Source organism: Artibeus jamaicensis, unplaced genomic scaffold (genome assembly GCF_021234435.1).
Source record: "Artibeus jamaicensis isolate MK-2021 breed Jamaican fruit bat unplaced genomic scaffold, CSHL_Jam_final contig_391, whole genome shotgun sequence".
Classification (NCBI taxonomy): Eukaryota; Metazoa; Chordata; class Mammalia; order Chiroptera; family Phyllostomidae; genus Artibeus; species Artibeus jamaicensis.
In genome coordinates this window covers 7,667,306-7,683,537 of record NW_026521814.1, presented here as the reverse complement: position 1 = coordinate 7,683,537, position 16,232 = coordinate 7,667,306, and the positions used below count along the sequence as shown (strand labels likewise).

The 16,232-nt window shown below is 43.6% G+C and overlaps 1 protein-coding gene across 1 annotated transcript in view; it reads left to right on the top strand.

Annotated features, from left to right (window-relative positions):
• The window catches only part of LRP2 (LDL receptor related protein 2), a 191,487-nt gene that overhangs the window by 165,976 nt on the left and 9,279 nt on the right, over window positions 1-16,232 (top strand). The window contains exons 66-75 of the mRNA XM_053665167.1: window positions 322-465; window positions 1,919-2,084; window positions 3,748-3,876; window positions 4,977-5,197; window positions 5,971-6,147; window positions 8,464-8,583; window positions 10,649-10,739; window positions 11,574-11,641; window positions 11,824-11,941; window positions 12,417-12,546. Of these exons, the coding sequence (XP_053521142.1) occupies window positions 322-465; window positions 1,919-2,084; window positions 3,748-3,876; window positions 4,977-5,197; window positions 5,971-6,147; window positions 8,464-8,583; window positions 10,649-10,739; window positions 11,574-11,641; window positions 11,824-11,941; window positions 12,417-12,546 (1,364 nt within the window). The remainder of the gene's footprint in view (window positions 1-321; window positions 466-1,918; window positions 2,085-3,747; window positions 3,877-4,976; window positions 5,198-5,970; window positions 6,148-8,463; window positions 8,584-10,648; window positions 10,740-11,573; window positions 11,642-11,823; window positions 11,942-12,416; window positions 12,547-16,232) is intronic.

The following is a 16,232-nucleotide window of genomic DNA, read 5'->3' as shown; positions in this document are numbered from 1 at the left end:
CCCCGCAAACTGTTTTCCACTGAGCACAAAGAATAAGCAACTAACAGTGTCCCCAGCAGGAATGTTAGCTTCCCACCAGACTGGAGATGAGAACGTCCACAGTCCTGGATTTTGCAACTCCAGCTGGATAGTCAGCTCTGTCCAGCTTGGTTAGCAGAGATAGCCAGACTCCTATGGAAACTCATATATTTTTTCTTTTCTTTGCTTTTTGTTGCTGTTGTTGTTAAAGGGGGAAGGATACCTGCTATTTTCTATCCCACTTTATATAGAAAACTTCAGGTAGAAACCAAACAGGTAAAGCAACCCTTTCTTTGTTTATAGGGGACCCTCCTTTGTTGCTACTTCCCGAAAATGTGCGAATTCGGAAATACAATCTTTCCTCTGAGAAGTATGCAGACTACCTTGAGGAACAGGAACACATCCAGGCTGTCGATTATGACTGGGATCCCGAGGGCACAGCGCTCAGTGAGTGTGAACTTTGGCATCTGTCATTGATGTTGATTGAATTAACCGATGTATAAGGTGTTGAGCTTTAGGGGATTTATTTTTTAATGAGTGAATCTTGTTGCATGAGTGGAAATGGAAGATCCTCTACCCAGCATGCTCCAGACACCTTAGTATAGTCACGGGTCCCAGCCAACCTTTCCCAGCTTCTCACCAAACCTCTTGCCATCCCTGGGGCTTACGCTTTCAGGACCACTTCACATCCCTTTGTTGAACGCCTCCTTGTCTTTGCTCACACAGATCTTGTTCTTCCCCGCTGTTGCACATTTGGCAGACTTCTACGGAAACTTCAAACACCCAGTGCAGATGTCACCTTCTCTGTGACATCTTCTGTAACTCCTCCCGGCACAGTGTTAGGACTGCTCAGCCATGAGCCTGTAACATTTTACACATGCCTTTCCTAAAGCACACGTTGCACTGAGTTAGAGTTATTTGTCCACATGTTTTTCTCCTGACTTCATAACCCTGTGCTCTTTGGAGCCAGAGACTGAATCTAATTCAAGTCTACATGCCTAGCACCTCACCCAACCCCCAGGACAGCGTGTGTGCTAGGTGCTCAAAAAATCTAGTTTAATGAATAAAAACTTGAGTAATGCTTACTGTTAAGTCTCTCAAAGCTCTGTATGGTATGTGGGAGGTGGCCACAGGGCAGGAGTCAGAAAGTTGCTTTCTATGCCTGTCTCCCTCATCTACTAGTCTTACGACCTTAAATAATTGTACCAGTCCTCTGGATTGCCACTTCTTATCTGTAAAGTAAGAAGAAATTTTGTTCTGCCTTTCTACCTCTGAGAGTTGTTTTGAAGGTCAAATGAGATCATAAATGTGAAATGCTTTGCAAACTATTGAAAACTATGCAGTGGAGATTTGTTATTATGTTTTCACACAATTATGTAATACAGTAAGCTTTTAAAGAATATTATATACCTAGGAAAGTATATACCTTAAAAGTCACAATCTTCCCATGCTCTTTATAATGCCTGCCGTCCACTGTCATTTAGTCTGTACATAAAATAAGGCTTTTCATCTGCATGGCTCCTTTATTATTGCTCTTACTGAGTAGGATCGCAAACTCTCAACAGTCTTCCCCTGGTTTATCTGTATATTCCATTTTGGAAACTAGAACTTGATCCTAATGAGAGTAAATATCTGGAATATATTTTAATGAATTACCTTTAGGTAAAGATGACTGAGTATGTATTGGTGTTATCAATGAAGCATTCGTAGCCAATAGCTCTTCAGGTATGAGAAGTTTTGAGGTTTGATCATATTGGTGCAATTGAATTACTAGCATTATAGGAACAATGAGGAGGTATGGATGTCCATAAAGGAACAGTACTTCACCTAGTTGGACCCCCGTTTCTCTCTTACCTGATGTCCTTAACCTGAGACTGGCATGTGTGTCTCGCCTCTGCAGGTGTCCTGTATTACACTGTGCTAGGGCACGGCTCCAATTTCGGTGCTATCAAACGTGCCTACATCCCCAACTTTGAATCTGGTAGCAATAACCGCGTGCAGGTGCTTGACCTAGGCCTGAAATACATAATGCAGCCGGATGGATTAGCAGTGGACTGGGTTGGAAGGTAAGCTTAGCATATGTTCATTCCCCTCTTGCCTATTCTATTTACCTGGCTGTAGCCCCTTCCTGCTCTCCTGGGCACACGAGTTAGGCTGGAGCTGGATATGGGCACACTCGGCCACTGGTGCAGCTGGGTCACGGCTGGGCTTGCTCTAGCCCCAGCAACCACCTCGCTTTCCCCAGTGTATCCTATAAATATGCCCATTTCCATTATTCTATGTGTGCCCTGAAAAAGTTTGGCAAAGGACAAAGGTCAAGATTCTATATTTATATCTAGGAGAGTATTCTTGCCGACAGAGTTCTGGATTCCAAAATCACCCTTTAGTGCAGTGGCACTGTTCATTTTGGGAAGAAATGGGACCGCTTCACAGTTCTCCCAGGAAAGCCACCGAGATGAACCGTTTTGCCCTGTGGTAATTATTTTGGGGAGGAACAGTCAACACCTTGTGATTTTAGTGGGCAGTGTTGTCTGGACAGATTGGAAATTTGACTTCCCTGTTTAATCACTGGGGTTTTCTCTTAGTAGAGGTGTCAGCTCCACAGTCCTCTTTTAGGTTTTTGAGGTCCCCGGGGAGCAGAGTCAAACATTTTAGATGATCCCTACATAAGACCTCTAAGCAAGTGTCTCATAAGGTAGATGCATGAGCTGCAAACTCAGGTGGGAAATGGCAGTGAGCTCCTTCCTCACTGAAGAGCCTTGCACTGCAGTGACATTGGCGGAAAAGTGGCGACATGAGAAACAGCTCAAGCATTCACAGAATCCCCTGTGTCCTTGAAAATGAACTGACAACGGAAAAATGTTTGATAGGAAAGGCTCAGGGGCTTCCTGCCCTCCATGAGAATGGAAAGTCACTTGCTGTGTTGGTTAATTTGCACCTTTAAACACACTTGTCTGGTGTTCCTGGAAGACTTGAACATCTCTGAAGAAGTTAATTAGGTCCCCACTGTGTCTGCAGGCTAACAGGAGAGACTCATTTTAGCATTTTCTGCCAAGAAATAAGGCCTCAGAGAATCTGGAACTTGAAACTCTTGACTTTTAACACTTCCTCCTAAAAACCAAGTGGGCAATGCCAGATTTATGTTCACGTTTGAAGCTTTACCCCTCTCTCAGACTTAAGGAAAGAATGAATTAAGAAATGGATGGACATCCTTCTGTTTGTGAGAGACTGAGACCTGCAGTCTTAGGGGTGGAAGAAGTGCAGGATGACCTGGCTGAGTTATTTTGGAAAGCTGCTTCCACTCACCCGTGGAACCAAGGCCAGATTCCTATTGATTCCAGTGGGGTTCTTGGGCTGAGGAGGAAGTTGACTCACGAGCAATCAGAATTAAAGGGACAGCCCCAAAGTGCTTAAGACTTTTACCTGGGAGGGCATGTCTCATAACAATGCCAGACGTAGGTCCACCCTTGTTCTGGTCCCAGCTGATTCAGCAGCTTTGGCCAATTATGCTGGAGTTCTGACTTTCCCACCTTTGTCCCCGTAACCTTCCAAACATGTCCCCTCAGCAGTCCCCAGGGAGGGAGACTATGCCCTTGTTGCTAGTATCTGAGTAGCCGTTTTGCCAACTGGAACTCCCAGACTAAATGCTCCCTCTCATCTTCATGCCTGGTGCTCAGAAGTGACCAGTCTAGACCTTTCTGTTGTTTCACTGTGTCCTTCTAAATTCAGGCACATTTACTGGTCAGATGCCAGGAGTCAGCGAATTGAGGTGGCTGAACTCGATGGAAGGTACAGAAAGTGGCTGATCACCACCCAGCTGGACCAACCAGCGGCAGTCGTGGTGAACCCCAAACTAGGGTAAGTATTCGAAGGAGGAGTCTTTCATGTTCTAGGTATTTTCTACTTGGCTTCTCAGAAAATTACATGTATTTGATTGATTTTCCTAATTGTACTGAAATTGTCCTTGGACATTTTTGGAGTGGCATCTATGACTATTTTCAAGAATTATAATATGCCCTAAAGGTCATTTAGGACCAACCAGGCTTCAGACCAGTGTTGTATAGGGGAAGGCCTCTGGCCACAATTTTTCCAGAGCCCAGTTTACCTAAATCCACACATCCCTCGGGAGAATTTAGCCGTCGGCCTATCTATACCTGATGAGTGGTTTAGATTAGAGGCTGCAAAGTGGTGGGCGACTGGTGGGCTAGTGTGGCCCAGAGGCATGTTTGACTTGAACTAACAGAGCGACAGATTTTTTTCCCTTAATCAGTCACATTAAAAAATTTGTTTTAAAATCTGTATTTGGGGCTTGAAAAGTGAGAAGAGCTGATAACAGCAGTATCTGAGGGAGGTGTGGCTTCCTTGTTGCTACGTTGCCTGGGACCTCTAAACAGAGCCTTGTTCTGCCCTTCACTTGGTGTCTATAGCTGCTCTGTTCCCCTCACTTACCTGGCCTGACTGATCCTTTCTATGTATTTGAATTGGCACAATCCCTGGTTTGCTCAGTTCTTGTATAATTAAGTCTCGATTGGATGCAAACTAATACCTTTAAAAAGAGTTAGAAAGTAAGTAAGCTCCGTGACAGGAGGAATCCTTGTTCTGGTCTCCGAGGCATCCCAAACACAGAACTGTGCCTCTCACCCCGTAGGCAGTCAGTAAGTATTTTCTGAAGAAGGAACAGCTTTTGTAATTGCGTGTGTATTTTACAGGGTTTGGGTGTGTGTCCTTGGGCAAGGCTGGCCAGTTTCTGTTGAGGAAGTGAAGTTTTCGGGAAGAAGAGATGCAAACGCACCAGTTCTCTTTTTCCTCTCTCTGTCTTACAAAGTATAAAAACAGCATCACCTCGCACCCCTGCCACTAAGAAAACCGTCTGACTCCCCTGTGGGAAGTCCATGCTCCCCTTCAGGGGAGAAGCCTCACTAGGTGAAACGCCACAGTGAGGAAACCTTCTGTTACAGGATTATGTACTGGACCGACTGGGGCACAGAACCGAAGATCGAGTCAGCCTGGATGGATGGGCAGCATCGGACCGTCCTGGTTCACGAGGACCTGGGTTGGCCGACGGGTCTTTCTATTGATTATCTGAACAATGACCGCATCTACTGGAGTGACTTCAAGGAGAAAACTATTGAAACCATAAAATACGATGGCACTGACAGGAGAATTGTTGCCAGTGCAGGTTAGAAACGAATTAGAATTTCATTTGTAAGATAATCAATGAATATGTTTCCAGTCTCTTTGCCCATTTTCTTAGAAAGGAATGCTGATTTTAGGAAATGGTTTATATTTTCTTAATTACCACTCCCTCTAGCTCGCAGCTGTGGTTTTAAATGTGAATGAACTCATTAGCAGTAATGATGCCCTTTTTGTTCTTTTTATGTAATTTTTTAAAATGCTCTCAGCAGCAGATATTGAACTAACCAAGTTTCCATTTAGGTTGCCCTGATAGAGGTGGTGCTCCTGTGTGCAGGTGGTAATCCATCTAACCACTTCTAGACACGTGTGTTTAATGTGCTGGCTTGTTTATTATGCACAACTGGAACCATCTGGAAGGAGACAAATATTTTGTTTTCTTATCCAGACTCTGCAGAATGACAGCAATTCAACACAATTCAAGTTTTCCTGATAAGTGGTTTCTTAAGTTCAAAGAAAAAAAGAACACCTGCCACACAAATTATTTTCCGAAAGTAAAATAAAATCAGCAACTTGAAAGTGAGCAAGTCCCCAATAATTTGTGTTTGCCAGTAAGCATGAATCTAGTTTGATTTTTTTTTTTATCTTGATTTCCCAGAGCAGCACACTGTTGTATTTTCATGTACAGAAAGTCTGCCTGGATGTTCCTGAATTTTCCAGGCATCGTGATTAATCCAAGCCAAATGAGATAGAGATGGGGTTAGGGTGTTTTCTCTTCAGTAACCTTGTTTTCTTTTGTTTTTCCTGGTGGGTGAGCAGCAATGAGCCCTTATAGTCTTGACATCTTCGAAGACCAGTTGTACTGGGTTTCCAAGGATAAGGGAGAAGTATGGACACAAGATAAATTTGGGCAAGATGAGAAAGAAAGAATGATGACAGTGAGCCCTTGGCTCACTCAAGTTCGAGTCTTTCATCAACATCGATACAACCAGTCAGGTAATCACTAACCTTGGGAGACGATGTTTCTCATTGTTTCAGATTAATGACTATATTGTTAGAAAATGGCGGTGGATTATAATAGGCTGACCTCTTGCTTTGTGAAAGGGGTGTGTGTGTGTGTTAATTGGCGGTTGAATGAAATTATGTACGCCACCAGCAGATACAAGGTACAAATATTTCGGTCCTCACTGTTTGGGGTTATGAGTATGTACTGCCAGGCCACAGAACCCAGCAGGTGCCACACCCCTGCTAAGTGTGAGATGGGTTAACAGGTCACACAATGGGTTTCCCGAGTATCATCAGTTGTACCCACTCTCACAACCAGGCTAGTAAGTTATCCTGAGCTATATCAGCCTCCTTCTAAAATTGTTAGGTGCATTTCTGCTCGCTCCCCTCTTTTTCATTATGAAACAGTTCTGGGCCCTGCTTCATAAGGAGTGGGCTGAAAGGGAAGGGAAAATTTTGAAGTGAGGAAAGGAAATAGGCTTTTAAGTTCTAAATGTCCAATTCTCTCTTCAGTGGTAACCCAGACATGTTACTTCAATTAGTCTTCTCCAAATCCATTCAATTCGTGATCAGTGTGCTGAGATCCAAGTTGAATGCTATAGCTCTGTGACCTTTGATAAGCTGCCTCCCTCCCGTTCCCTGTGTGTGGACCAAAGGTGGAGCCTGAGGTCCCCTTAAATGCACTGGTACTCTGACACCTTGAATCAGCAAATTGCAAATTGCAGCTCAGAGATGAGCCTCCCAGGAGATGACGCAGGTGGCAAATGCCCTTTCTAAAACCACCTTGTGTTGCTGGTCGTGATTGCCTGTTCTCCAGCCCCTCTCCAAACACCTGCAGCCCCGTGTCCTAAATGCTCCTGTGGCTCTCACGCTTGGCAGTTTTAAAGGCAGACGGGGAGAGCACAGTATATATGGTGAGCCCCCTGTGGCCCCTGCGGAGAAGGCTGTCTAGGAGTCAGGCAGAGGGAAATCTGGAGACCGCCCCTGAGGGAAAAGCATTGCAGTCAGCTGGTGCTCTGGGCCCCCTTTGGAAAGTGCCCAGTCCTGTGTAAGTCTGAGACCCCGCCCAGCTGTGCCATATTAGATTTACTCTGAAGCAGTAGTTCTCACATTGTGGCATGTATCAGAACCAGCTGGAAGGCTCGTTGCACATGTCATGGTGCCCCACCTGTGGGGTTTCTGACTTAAAATGATTTAGGCAGCCTAAGAATTTTGCATTTCTCATAAGTTTGCAACTGATGCTACTGTTGCTGGTTCGGGGACCACATTTTGAGGATCCCTGCTCCAGGCCCTACTCCCAAATGTGGGTCTTGGACCAGTAGTTTTGGTATCATATGGCAGCTGATTAGAAATACAGACTCTCAGGCCCCACCCAGCCCTTTGGAATAGATTCCCTGGGTGTTTTGTGTCACACTAAAGTGTGGAAAGCCCTGCTCTAGAGAGCTGAAGAGATGGTAATGGGATAGATTCCAAGTGAGGCTTTTGGAGTACACCTTTTTATTTTATCGCCATGCCTTGTCTATGGTTACATTTAAGGTGACAGAGAATCAGGATCACAGAATGTTAACCTGAGAAGGAATTCAGAGATCATCTACCTCTTGCACAAGTCATAATATATGCTAAGGTAGAATTCAGAGGGCTCTGTAATTACTAGAGGGACTTTTAATGGTAATGATGGAGCTGTTTCCCAGACCAATTTTAATATGAATTCCTGTGACTGGGCATCCATTGGTGTGAATGGCTTTCAGTTGATTCTGATAGTCACAGCTCTAAACTCCCTTGTCTCACACACACAAAAAAACCTCAAAGCACAGAAGAAAGTTCTTGGAAGGTGAGGGTGGAAATCACATACAGTGTGTGCTTTGGATGGACCACATGTAATGACCTACCCAAATCTGGGTGTGACAAATCTTGATATAATCATGGGGTCTTTTGAATCATCTCCACTTGCTTAGCACTGACCAGTTTTTGAGGTTGTGTAGCAACCAGACACCTGCCTTTCAAACCTGCTAGGGCGGTAGAGGAAATGCTGATGCCGGTAGGAAATGTGAGTGGTGCAGAAGTGGGATGGAGGCACAGGGCAGGATGGAGGCACAGGGCAGGCACAGGGCAGTGGCACCCCCTGTGCCACTTTGGTGGGTGGCGGGGGTGATGGTGTAGTGAGGGTGAGCACCAGCCAGGTGGCATGTGGCCTAGAGGTGTTGGGATGTCACCCGTCAGGGCTACCACTCAGTTGATGGGCATGTTCCTGGCCGGGGGATTCATTTCGTCCTCAGAACCTAAATGCTGTTCTCATCTGCTTTCCAGTGCCCAACCGCTGTAAAAATGTCTGCAGCCATCTCTGCCTCCTGAGACCCGCAGGATACAGCTGCGCCTGTCCCCAAGGCTCCACCTTTGTAGAGGGCAGCATCACCGAGTGTAACGCAGGTAGGGGCACCGCCTGGGCAGCCACAGGGGCCTGGGAAAGAGCTGCCCTGCTCTCTTCCACAGGTTCCCTGTTGGTGCGTCCCCTCCTTCGGGAGCCTGAAGAATTCTGTGGACTGAGTCCTTTGCAGACTGGAGTGATGATGGCTAGAAGGGGGGTGCGAGATGCAGGAAATACGGACAGGGTGGGACCCGAGGTGCCAAACTGAACTGTGCTCCAGTGGTTTCTGAGAATTATTTGCCAAGATCTGCAGAGATAGATTCAGTGTCCATCAATTTACAGTTGTGTCATTTCGAAAAGACATTTTGAAAACTGAATTTTCTGTAAGGCCTTTTTTTCCTTCCTCTGCCCCGTACTGGACGGCTGTCACCCCCAAATCCATTCAGCCAAAACTGGATTCCTTCGGGTGGAGGCCCAGGTTCTTGTGTGGGGGGCCTTGTGTGGTATGGAGGGGGGGCCAGAGGTTTCCTGTTTTCCTCACATGTTTATCCCGAAGCTGTGACAAGTGCAAAAGGACCACATTTTACAATGTACCTGGTGCTGTTGGGAGATGAAGGCTGCAATGGGAAATCTTTTGAATGATCTGTGCGTGGCAAGACATTTTTTTCAATAATTTTTAAATTAAGGAGAATAATTAGTTTCTGTAACTAGTTTTCAATGCTTGATAAGTACGTTAAAAAATCACTCTGCATTTCACTAGCGGCCCATTTTACAGCTTACGTCCCCCAGTTTTAGCAGATGGAGAACACAGGGGCTTAACCACCTTCTACCACCAGGGGGAGCAAGCAGCTAAACAAGGCACTGCCGTTTGACGTCTCAACCTGGTTGAAAAGTTTGACAGGTTTATAGAATGAACCCAGGAAAGAAACTGCTTCTCCCCGCCTCCCTTCCCCTACCCCCACTCTCATCCCAGTGCTACGGGAAATATTGGCAAGATTACAATATTTAGCATTATTTTGAACAAAATGACAATTTAAAGCTTTTGAGATTTGTTCTGTGCTGTGGGTGAATCGTCCTGACATTACAGCCTCACACTGAAGGAGAGGTGCTGTCCAGGTTGTCACCTGATCTGCTTCTCTCATTTACACGTCTTACCAAGTGGATTATATTAAGATTTGCGTTTAAAAGAATTTATTGAGTGCCTACTATGTGCTAAGTGCTGTTCTAAGGGCTAGAGATAGTGGAAACAGACCAAAACCCTGGTCTTGTTGAGCTTATATTCTAATAGGACAATAACCCAATAAATATATGATGTCAGGTGGTAAAAAGGGAAAGGAGAAAATGGAAGAAGCTAAGAGGGATGGGGTGGGGTGAGAGCGCGCTAGCAAGCCCGGGAAAGGCCTTCTGATGAAAGGGATTTCGAGCAGAGATTCAAAATGAGGGACTGTGTGCCAGAAGGGTGTTAGAGCTCCTTGAACAAACACACAGGTGATCAGTACTTACTGAGTATCTTCTGGGTATAAGACAAACTCTAGTGACCATACCCAGGGGATCCTTAGGGCCTGAGCTGGAGCCGGGACCCACAGCAAGGGCGGTTCTGGGACACTCAAAAAAATGAGGTCTCCAACCAGCTGTCTGTCAAGCGTCTGTGTATCTGTATCCGTTTGTCTGTTTCTTGATGGATGGGTCACTGATGCTTTGGAGCCTTTAGTTGAAGTTTGGAGGTGTGCCTAAATTGAACTCTTGATTTTAATGAGGTTCACAGGGCAGATGGACACTTCAAATGAGAAGGTGGATGTCCTAAGAGATTTTTTTACCACAGTTTCTTTGAACTATTAATGTCTGTTCTGGAGCCTAGCATCTCTCCGCTGTTTTTTGTGGGGGAGATGCTATCCACTGCCCTTTTCTTTCTACCAAATGTATGTTACTCTCCAAGACCTTATTATTGATAAGGAAATTCATCTGACTCAAGGGGAAGGCAACGTTTTTTGATAGGGAGACTGATTAGCTGCCCTGCCCCCAACCACCCCACCCCCACCCTGGACCCTGGACTGGAAGTAGTTTGCATGGTGTAGGTGCTCTGCTAAGTACGCTGACTAACACGTGCATGGCCTTCCCTTTCTGCAGCCATCGAAAATCCTATCATCATGCCCCTCCCATGCAGGTGTATGCACGGAGGAAATTGCTATTTTGATGAAAGTGACCTCCCCAAATGCAAGTAAGTCTGAATGTTGAGGTCCGAGCTGTAGGATTTGCCTCTTCTGGGGGAATTCAAGACCTTAAAGTGGCCAGAAAAACAAGTACAGAAGCCTTGGCAGTTCACTAATTGTCCCATCTTAACCAGCTTGCCCTCCTTTGGGAAGTCTAGAGAGAATTAAGGCAGCGCTTCTCAAACAGGACTGTGCTTAAGAACCACTTGGAGCCTGGATCAAATGCCCATGCTATTCAGAGGGATGCAACATTCCTAACAAGCTCCCAGGAGGTGCCACAGAACTGTGGGCCACACTTTGGAAGAGCAGGGAGTTAGAGAAATGACAACTACCGCGTTTGCCTGCTCACTGGGGATGGTCAGTTAATAACTGGACTGTGGGAGGGCGGCTGCCAGCAAAGCTGCTTCAAGACAAGGTGCCCACGGTGATCAGAGACTCTGCTCAAGACCTGGGAAGAGGAGAATTATTGAGAATAAGAGAGGTGGAGCTCTTTAAAAAGTATTTAAGGAAAGCATAGCAAAGAAAAAAAGACAATCATGCTTTCTGTTTTTTCTTTATAAGGAAACATTCCATGGGTTAGAGAAGACACTGGTAGGTTTATCTGATGAGGTTGACCTTGTAGATGCCATAGCTGTTACACTGAGAGTGAATTTTCAAAGTCAGGTTACTCTTCACTCTGCTCCTCATCTCAGGCAGAGTAAATGAAAGTCATGCAGGACACATGTCTGTTCAGCGTATAATTTACTCAGTCAAACCTTGCTCTTCCTCAAGATGCACTTATACATTTGCAGTAGACGCCTAAGAAGGCAATATCTCGTGAACAATTCTTCTTTTACTTTCAGGTGTCCGAGCGGCTACATGGGAAGTTACTGTGAAATAGGGCTTTCGAGAGGCATTTCTCCAGGAACAAGTAAGTTTTAAGAATACGAGCTGTCTGGAAACACTTCGCAGAGCCTGAACCGAATGCCGTCTGCATCCTTTAACCCGGTCTCTGTAGGATGAAGGGTTCCAGTCCCCCGCTTCTTCAGCGAAGACTGGCTCTTCCCCTTCGCGTGGTAACATGTTTGCTTCTTTTTCCCTCCTCAATGGCAGCAACGGCCGTGCTGTTGACCATCATCCTGATCATCATAATTGGAGCTCTGGCAACGCTGGGATTTTTCCACTATAGGAAAACCGGCTCCCTTTTGCCCTCTCTGCCCAAGCTGCCAAGGTCGGTTTCATTACGTGGAGTATTTGATTTTGGAAGCCAGGGAGATGTAACCATGGAGAAATAATTTTTTTTTAAAGTTAGAAGAACACAATACACAGTTCATCTATTCTTCAGAAACAAAAAGTAGTGAACTTGAAAGCGGTCACTTCAAATCACAAATTCTCGATCAAGTGCTTCTTGGAAGCCTAAATGCAAATCCCGTTTTACAGTCCAGTGGTGGTGTCTGCTGGTGGGCACTCAGGCGGGGCTGGAGAAAGGCTTCATTCCTGTGAAGGTCAAGTTGGGCCCCTCTCAGATCCCAAGCTTAGCACTTCCAGGGAGCGAAGAGAACTCACTAGCGAATCTGATGTGTAAATTCAGAGTGGACAGTGAGCATTTCCTTTCTGCGAGACTTAGCAACACGGAGGAAAGGGTATTATTATTATGAAGGGTTGTTACAAAAAGCAGTAACCCTGTTTCGATGACTTCTTTTCAGTTTAAGCAGTCTTGTCAAATCCTCTGAAAATGGAAATGGGGTGACCTTCAGATCAGGGGCCGATGGTAATATGGATATCGGAATATCTGGGTTTGGACCGGAGTCGGCTATTGACAGAGCAGTGGTGATGGTGAGTGGGGTTCCACAATGACTGTTTGAATGTTGTCGTTTTTACTGTTTTATAAAAGTAACACTTTTTATAGAGAATGAAGTTATCCTAGAAAAAAACAGATGGGAGGCCTCTCAGAATAAACTCTTCACCTTACTGACAAAGTTAGGAAAACAGGTTTGTTGCAGAAATGTGTCCCAAAATAGTAATAAAATTGAAACTTACCCTTGCTTTATATGCCACACCGTCGAATTGGAATTCTGAACGGCCTTAGTGCATTGTTTCCATCACCATTTATCCCCCTTACACTCTCTCCCCTCCTGTAATCACCACACTGTTGTCCACGTCCACAGTCCGTTTCTGGTTTTGCCTGGTCACTTTACCCTCTAACCTGCCCCCCTCCCCCATAGCTGTCATCTGTTCTCCATCTATGAGTCTGTACCCATTTTCCTTGTTAGTTCAGTTTGTTCATTAGAGTCCACATGTGCGTGAAGTCATATGGTATTTGTCTTTCTCTGCTTGACTTATTTCCCTTAGCATAATGTTCTAATGTTCTCCAGCTCCATCCATACTGTCGCAAAGGGTAAAATTTTCTTCTTGTTTACGGCCAAGTAGAATTCCACTATATAAACAACCCATAGTTGTTTTATCCACTCATCTATTGATAGACACTTGGGCTGCTTCCATATCTTGGCAATGGTAAATAATGCTGCAATGAACATAGCAGGTTGCTTATATTCTTTTAAATTAATGTCTTGGATTTCTTTGGATATATTCTTACAACTGGGATCACTGTGCCAAAGGCAGATCCATTTTTAATTTTTTGAGGTATCTCCATACTACTTTCCACAGTTGCTGTACCAATCTGCATTCCCCCAACAGTGCAAAAGAGTCCCCCTCTCTCCTCATCCTCACTGGCACTTGTTGTTTGTTGATTTACTGATGATGGCTATTCTCACAGGTGTGAGATGGTATCTCGTTGTGGCTTTAATTTGCATTTCTCTGATGATTAGTGACGTTGAGCATCTTTTTATATATTTATTGGCCATCCATATGTCCTCTTTGGATAAGTGTCTATTCAGGTCCTTTGCCAGATTTTTAATTGGAGTATTTGGTTTTTTGGTGTTGAGTTTTATAAGTTCTTTATAAATTTTGGATATTAACCCCTTATCAGATATGTTGGTGAATATGTTCTTTCATTCCATGGGTTGCATCTTTATCTTGTTGATGGTTTCTTTTGCTCTGTAAAAATTTTAGTTCGATGTAGTCCTATTCGTTTATTTTTTTGTTTCCCTTGTATGAGGAAATAGATCAGATAAAATACAGCTATGAGCTGGGTCTGAGATTTTACTACCTATGTTTTCTTCCAGAATTTTTATGGTTTCAGGTCTAACAGGTAAGTCTTTAATCCATTTTGGATTTATTCTTGTGTGTGGTTTAAGGAGGTGGTCTAGTTTTATTTTTCTCTGTCCAGTTTTCCCAACACCATTTATTTGATAAACTATCTTTACCTCACTGTATGTGCTTGCTTTCTCTGTCAAATATTAATTGACTATAAAGATGTGGGTTTATTTCTGGGCTTTCTATTCAGTTCCATTATTCTATGTGTATGCCTTTTCTTTCTTCTTTGTGTCTGATTGCTATGACTAGGACTTCCAGTACTGTGTTGAATAAGAGAGGGGAAAGCAGACTTCCCTGTCTTGTTCCTGATCTTAAGGGGAACGCTTGTAGGTTTTGTCCTTGAGTATGATGATTGGCTGTGGGTTTCTCATATGTGGCCTTTATTATGTTTCTATTCCCACTTTGCTGAAAGGTTTTCTTGTAAATGGGGCTGGATTTTATCAAATGCTTTTCCTGCATCTATTGATATGATCATGTGGTTTTTATCTTTCATTTTTTTAATGTGGTGAATCACATTTATTGATATGTAAATGTTGTACCAACCTTGAATTCCCAGAATAAATCCCACTTGATTATGATCTATGAGCTTTCTGATGTATTGCTGTATTTGGTTTTCTAATATTTTCTTGAGGATTTTAGCATCTATGTTCATCAGGCATATTGGCCTATAATTTTCTTTTTTTGTGGTGTCTGTATCTGGTTTTTCAATTAGAATAATGCTGACCTTATAAAATGGGCTTGGGAGTCTTCCCTTCTCTTGAATATTTTGAAATAGTTTGAGAAGGAGAGGTGTTAGTTCTTCTCAGAATGTTTGGTAAAATTCACTTGTGAAGCCATCTGGTCCAGGGCTCTTGTTTGTTGGGAGTTTTTTGATGACTGCTTCAATTTTACTAGGTGTAATCTGTCCATTCAGATTCTCTGGTTCTTCCTGATTTAGTTTCGGAAGATTGTATGTTTTTAGGAATTTATTCATTTCATCCAGGTTGTACAATGTGTTGGCATATCAGGTGTTCATAATATTTTCTTACAATCCTTTGTATTTCTTTGGTGTCAGTCGTCGTTTCTCCTCTCTCATTTCTGATTTTATTTATTTGGGTCTTCTCTCTTTTTTTCTTGATGAGTGTGGTTAAAGGTGTATCAATCTTGTTTATTTTTTCAAAGAACCAGCTCTTGGATGCACTGCTCTTTTGTATCATTTTAAAGACTGTTTTGTTTATTTCTGCTCTGACCTTTCTTATTTTCTGTCTTCTCACTGTAGGCTTTGTTTGTTGTTCTTTTTCAAGTTCCTTTAAGTGTAAAGTTAGACTGGTTATTTGAGCTTTTTCTTTCTTTTTTTTTGAGATAGGCCTGTAATGCTATGAATTTCCCTCCGAGGACTACTTTCTCTGTGTCCACAGATTTGGGGTTGCTGTGTCTTTATTTTCATTTGTTTCAGGGTATTTTCTGATTTCTTCCTTGATCTTGTTGTTGACCCATTCCTTGTTTAGTAACATGTTATTTAGCTTGCATGTCTTTGTGTGTTTTTCGGTGTTCTTCTTGTGATTGATTTATAGTATCATAGCATTGCAGTCATAGAAGATGCTTGATATAATTTTATCTTGTTTAATTTATTGAGGCTTGTTTTGTGTCCCAACATGTGACCTATCCTAGAAAACATTCCATGTGCATTTTTAAAGTATGTACAATCTGCTGTTTTGGGGTGAAATGCTCTGAAAATATCAATTAAATGCATTTGATTTAGTGTGTTAAGGCTACTTTTTCCTTGTTGTTTTTCTGTCTGGGAAGATCTATCCTTTGAAGTTAAGAGGGTGTTAAAATCCCCTAGTATGACTGTATTTCTGTTGATCTTCTCCTTTATGCCCATCAAGATTTGCTTTACCTATTTAGGCACTCCTGTGTTGGGTTCGTAAATGTTTACCAGAGTTATATCCTCTTGTTGGGTTGTTCTCTTTATCATTATGTAAACTCTATATCTGATAAATTACTTGCCTTCATTTCATTTAGTTCTTTTGGAGTATTCTCTTGTTCTTGCATTTAGGACCTGCTTTTTGTCTTCACATTTTGGCTGCTTCTTTGTATTTGTTTCTATGTATTAGGTGGATCCGCAAAGACTCTGGTGTAGGCATTTGTCAGATGCTGCTTGTAACCGGCCCTGGTCACCCTGTTTGGAGCTATCAGAGATCTACAGTATGTGGCTCCCTCTCTGCCGGTCCTGTTGGTGTGCAGAAAGGACCTGGCTGTGCACCGAGGCTGGCTTTGACCAGCACCATGCCTAGGGGAGGGTCAGCTAAAGTCTCAGAGCTCCC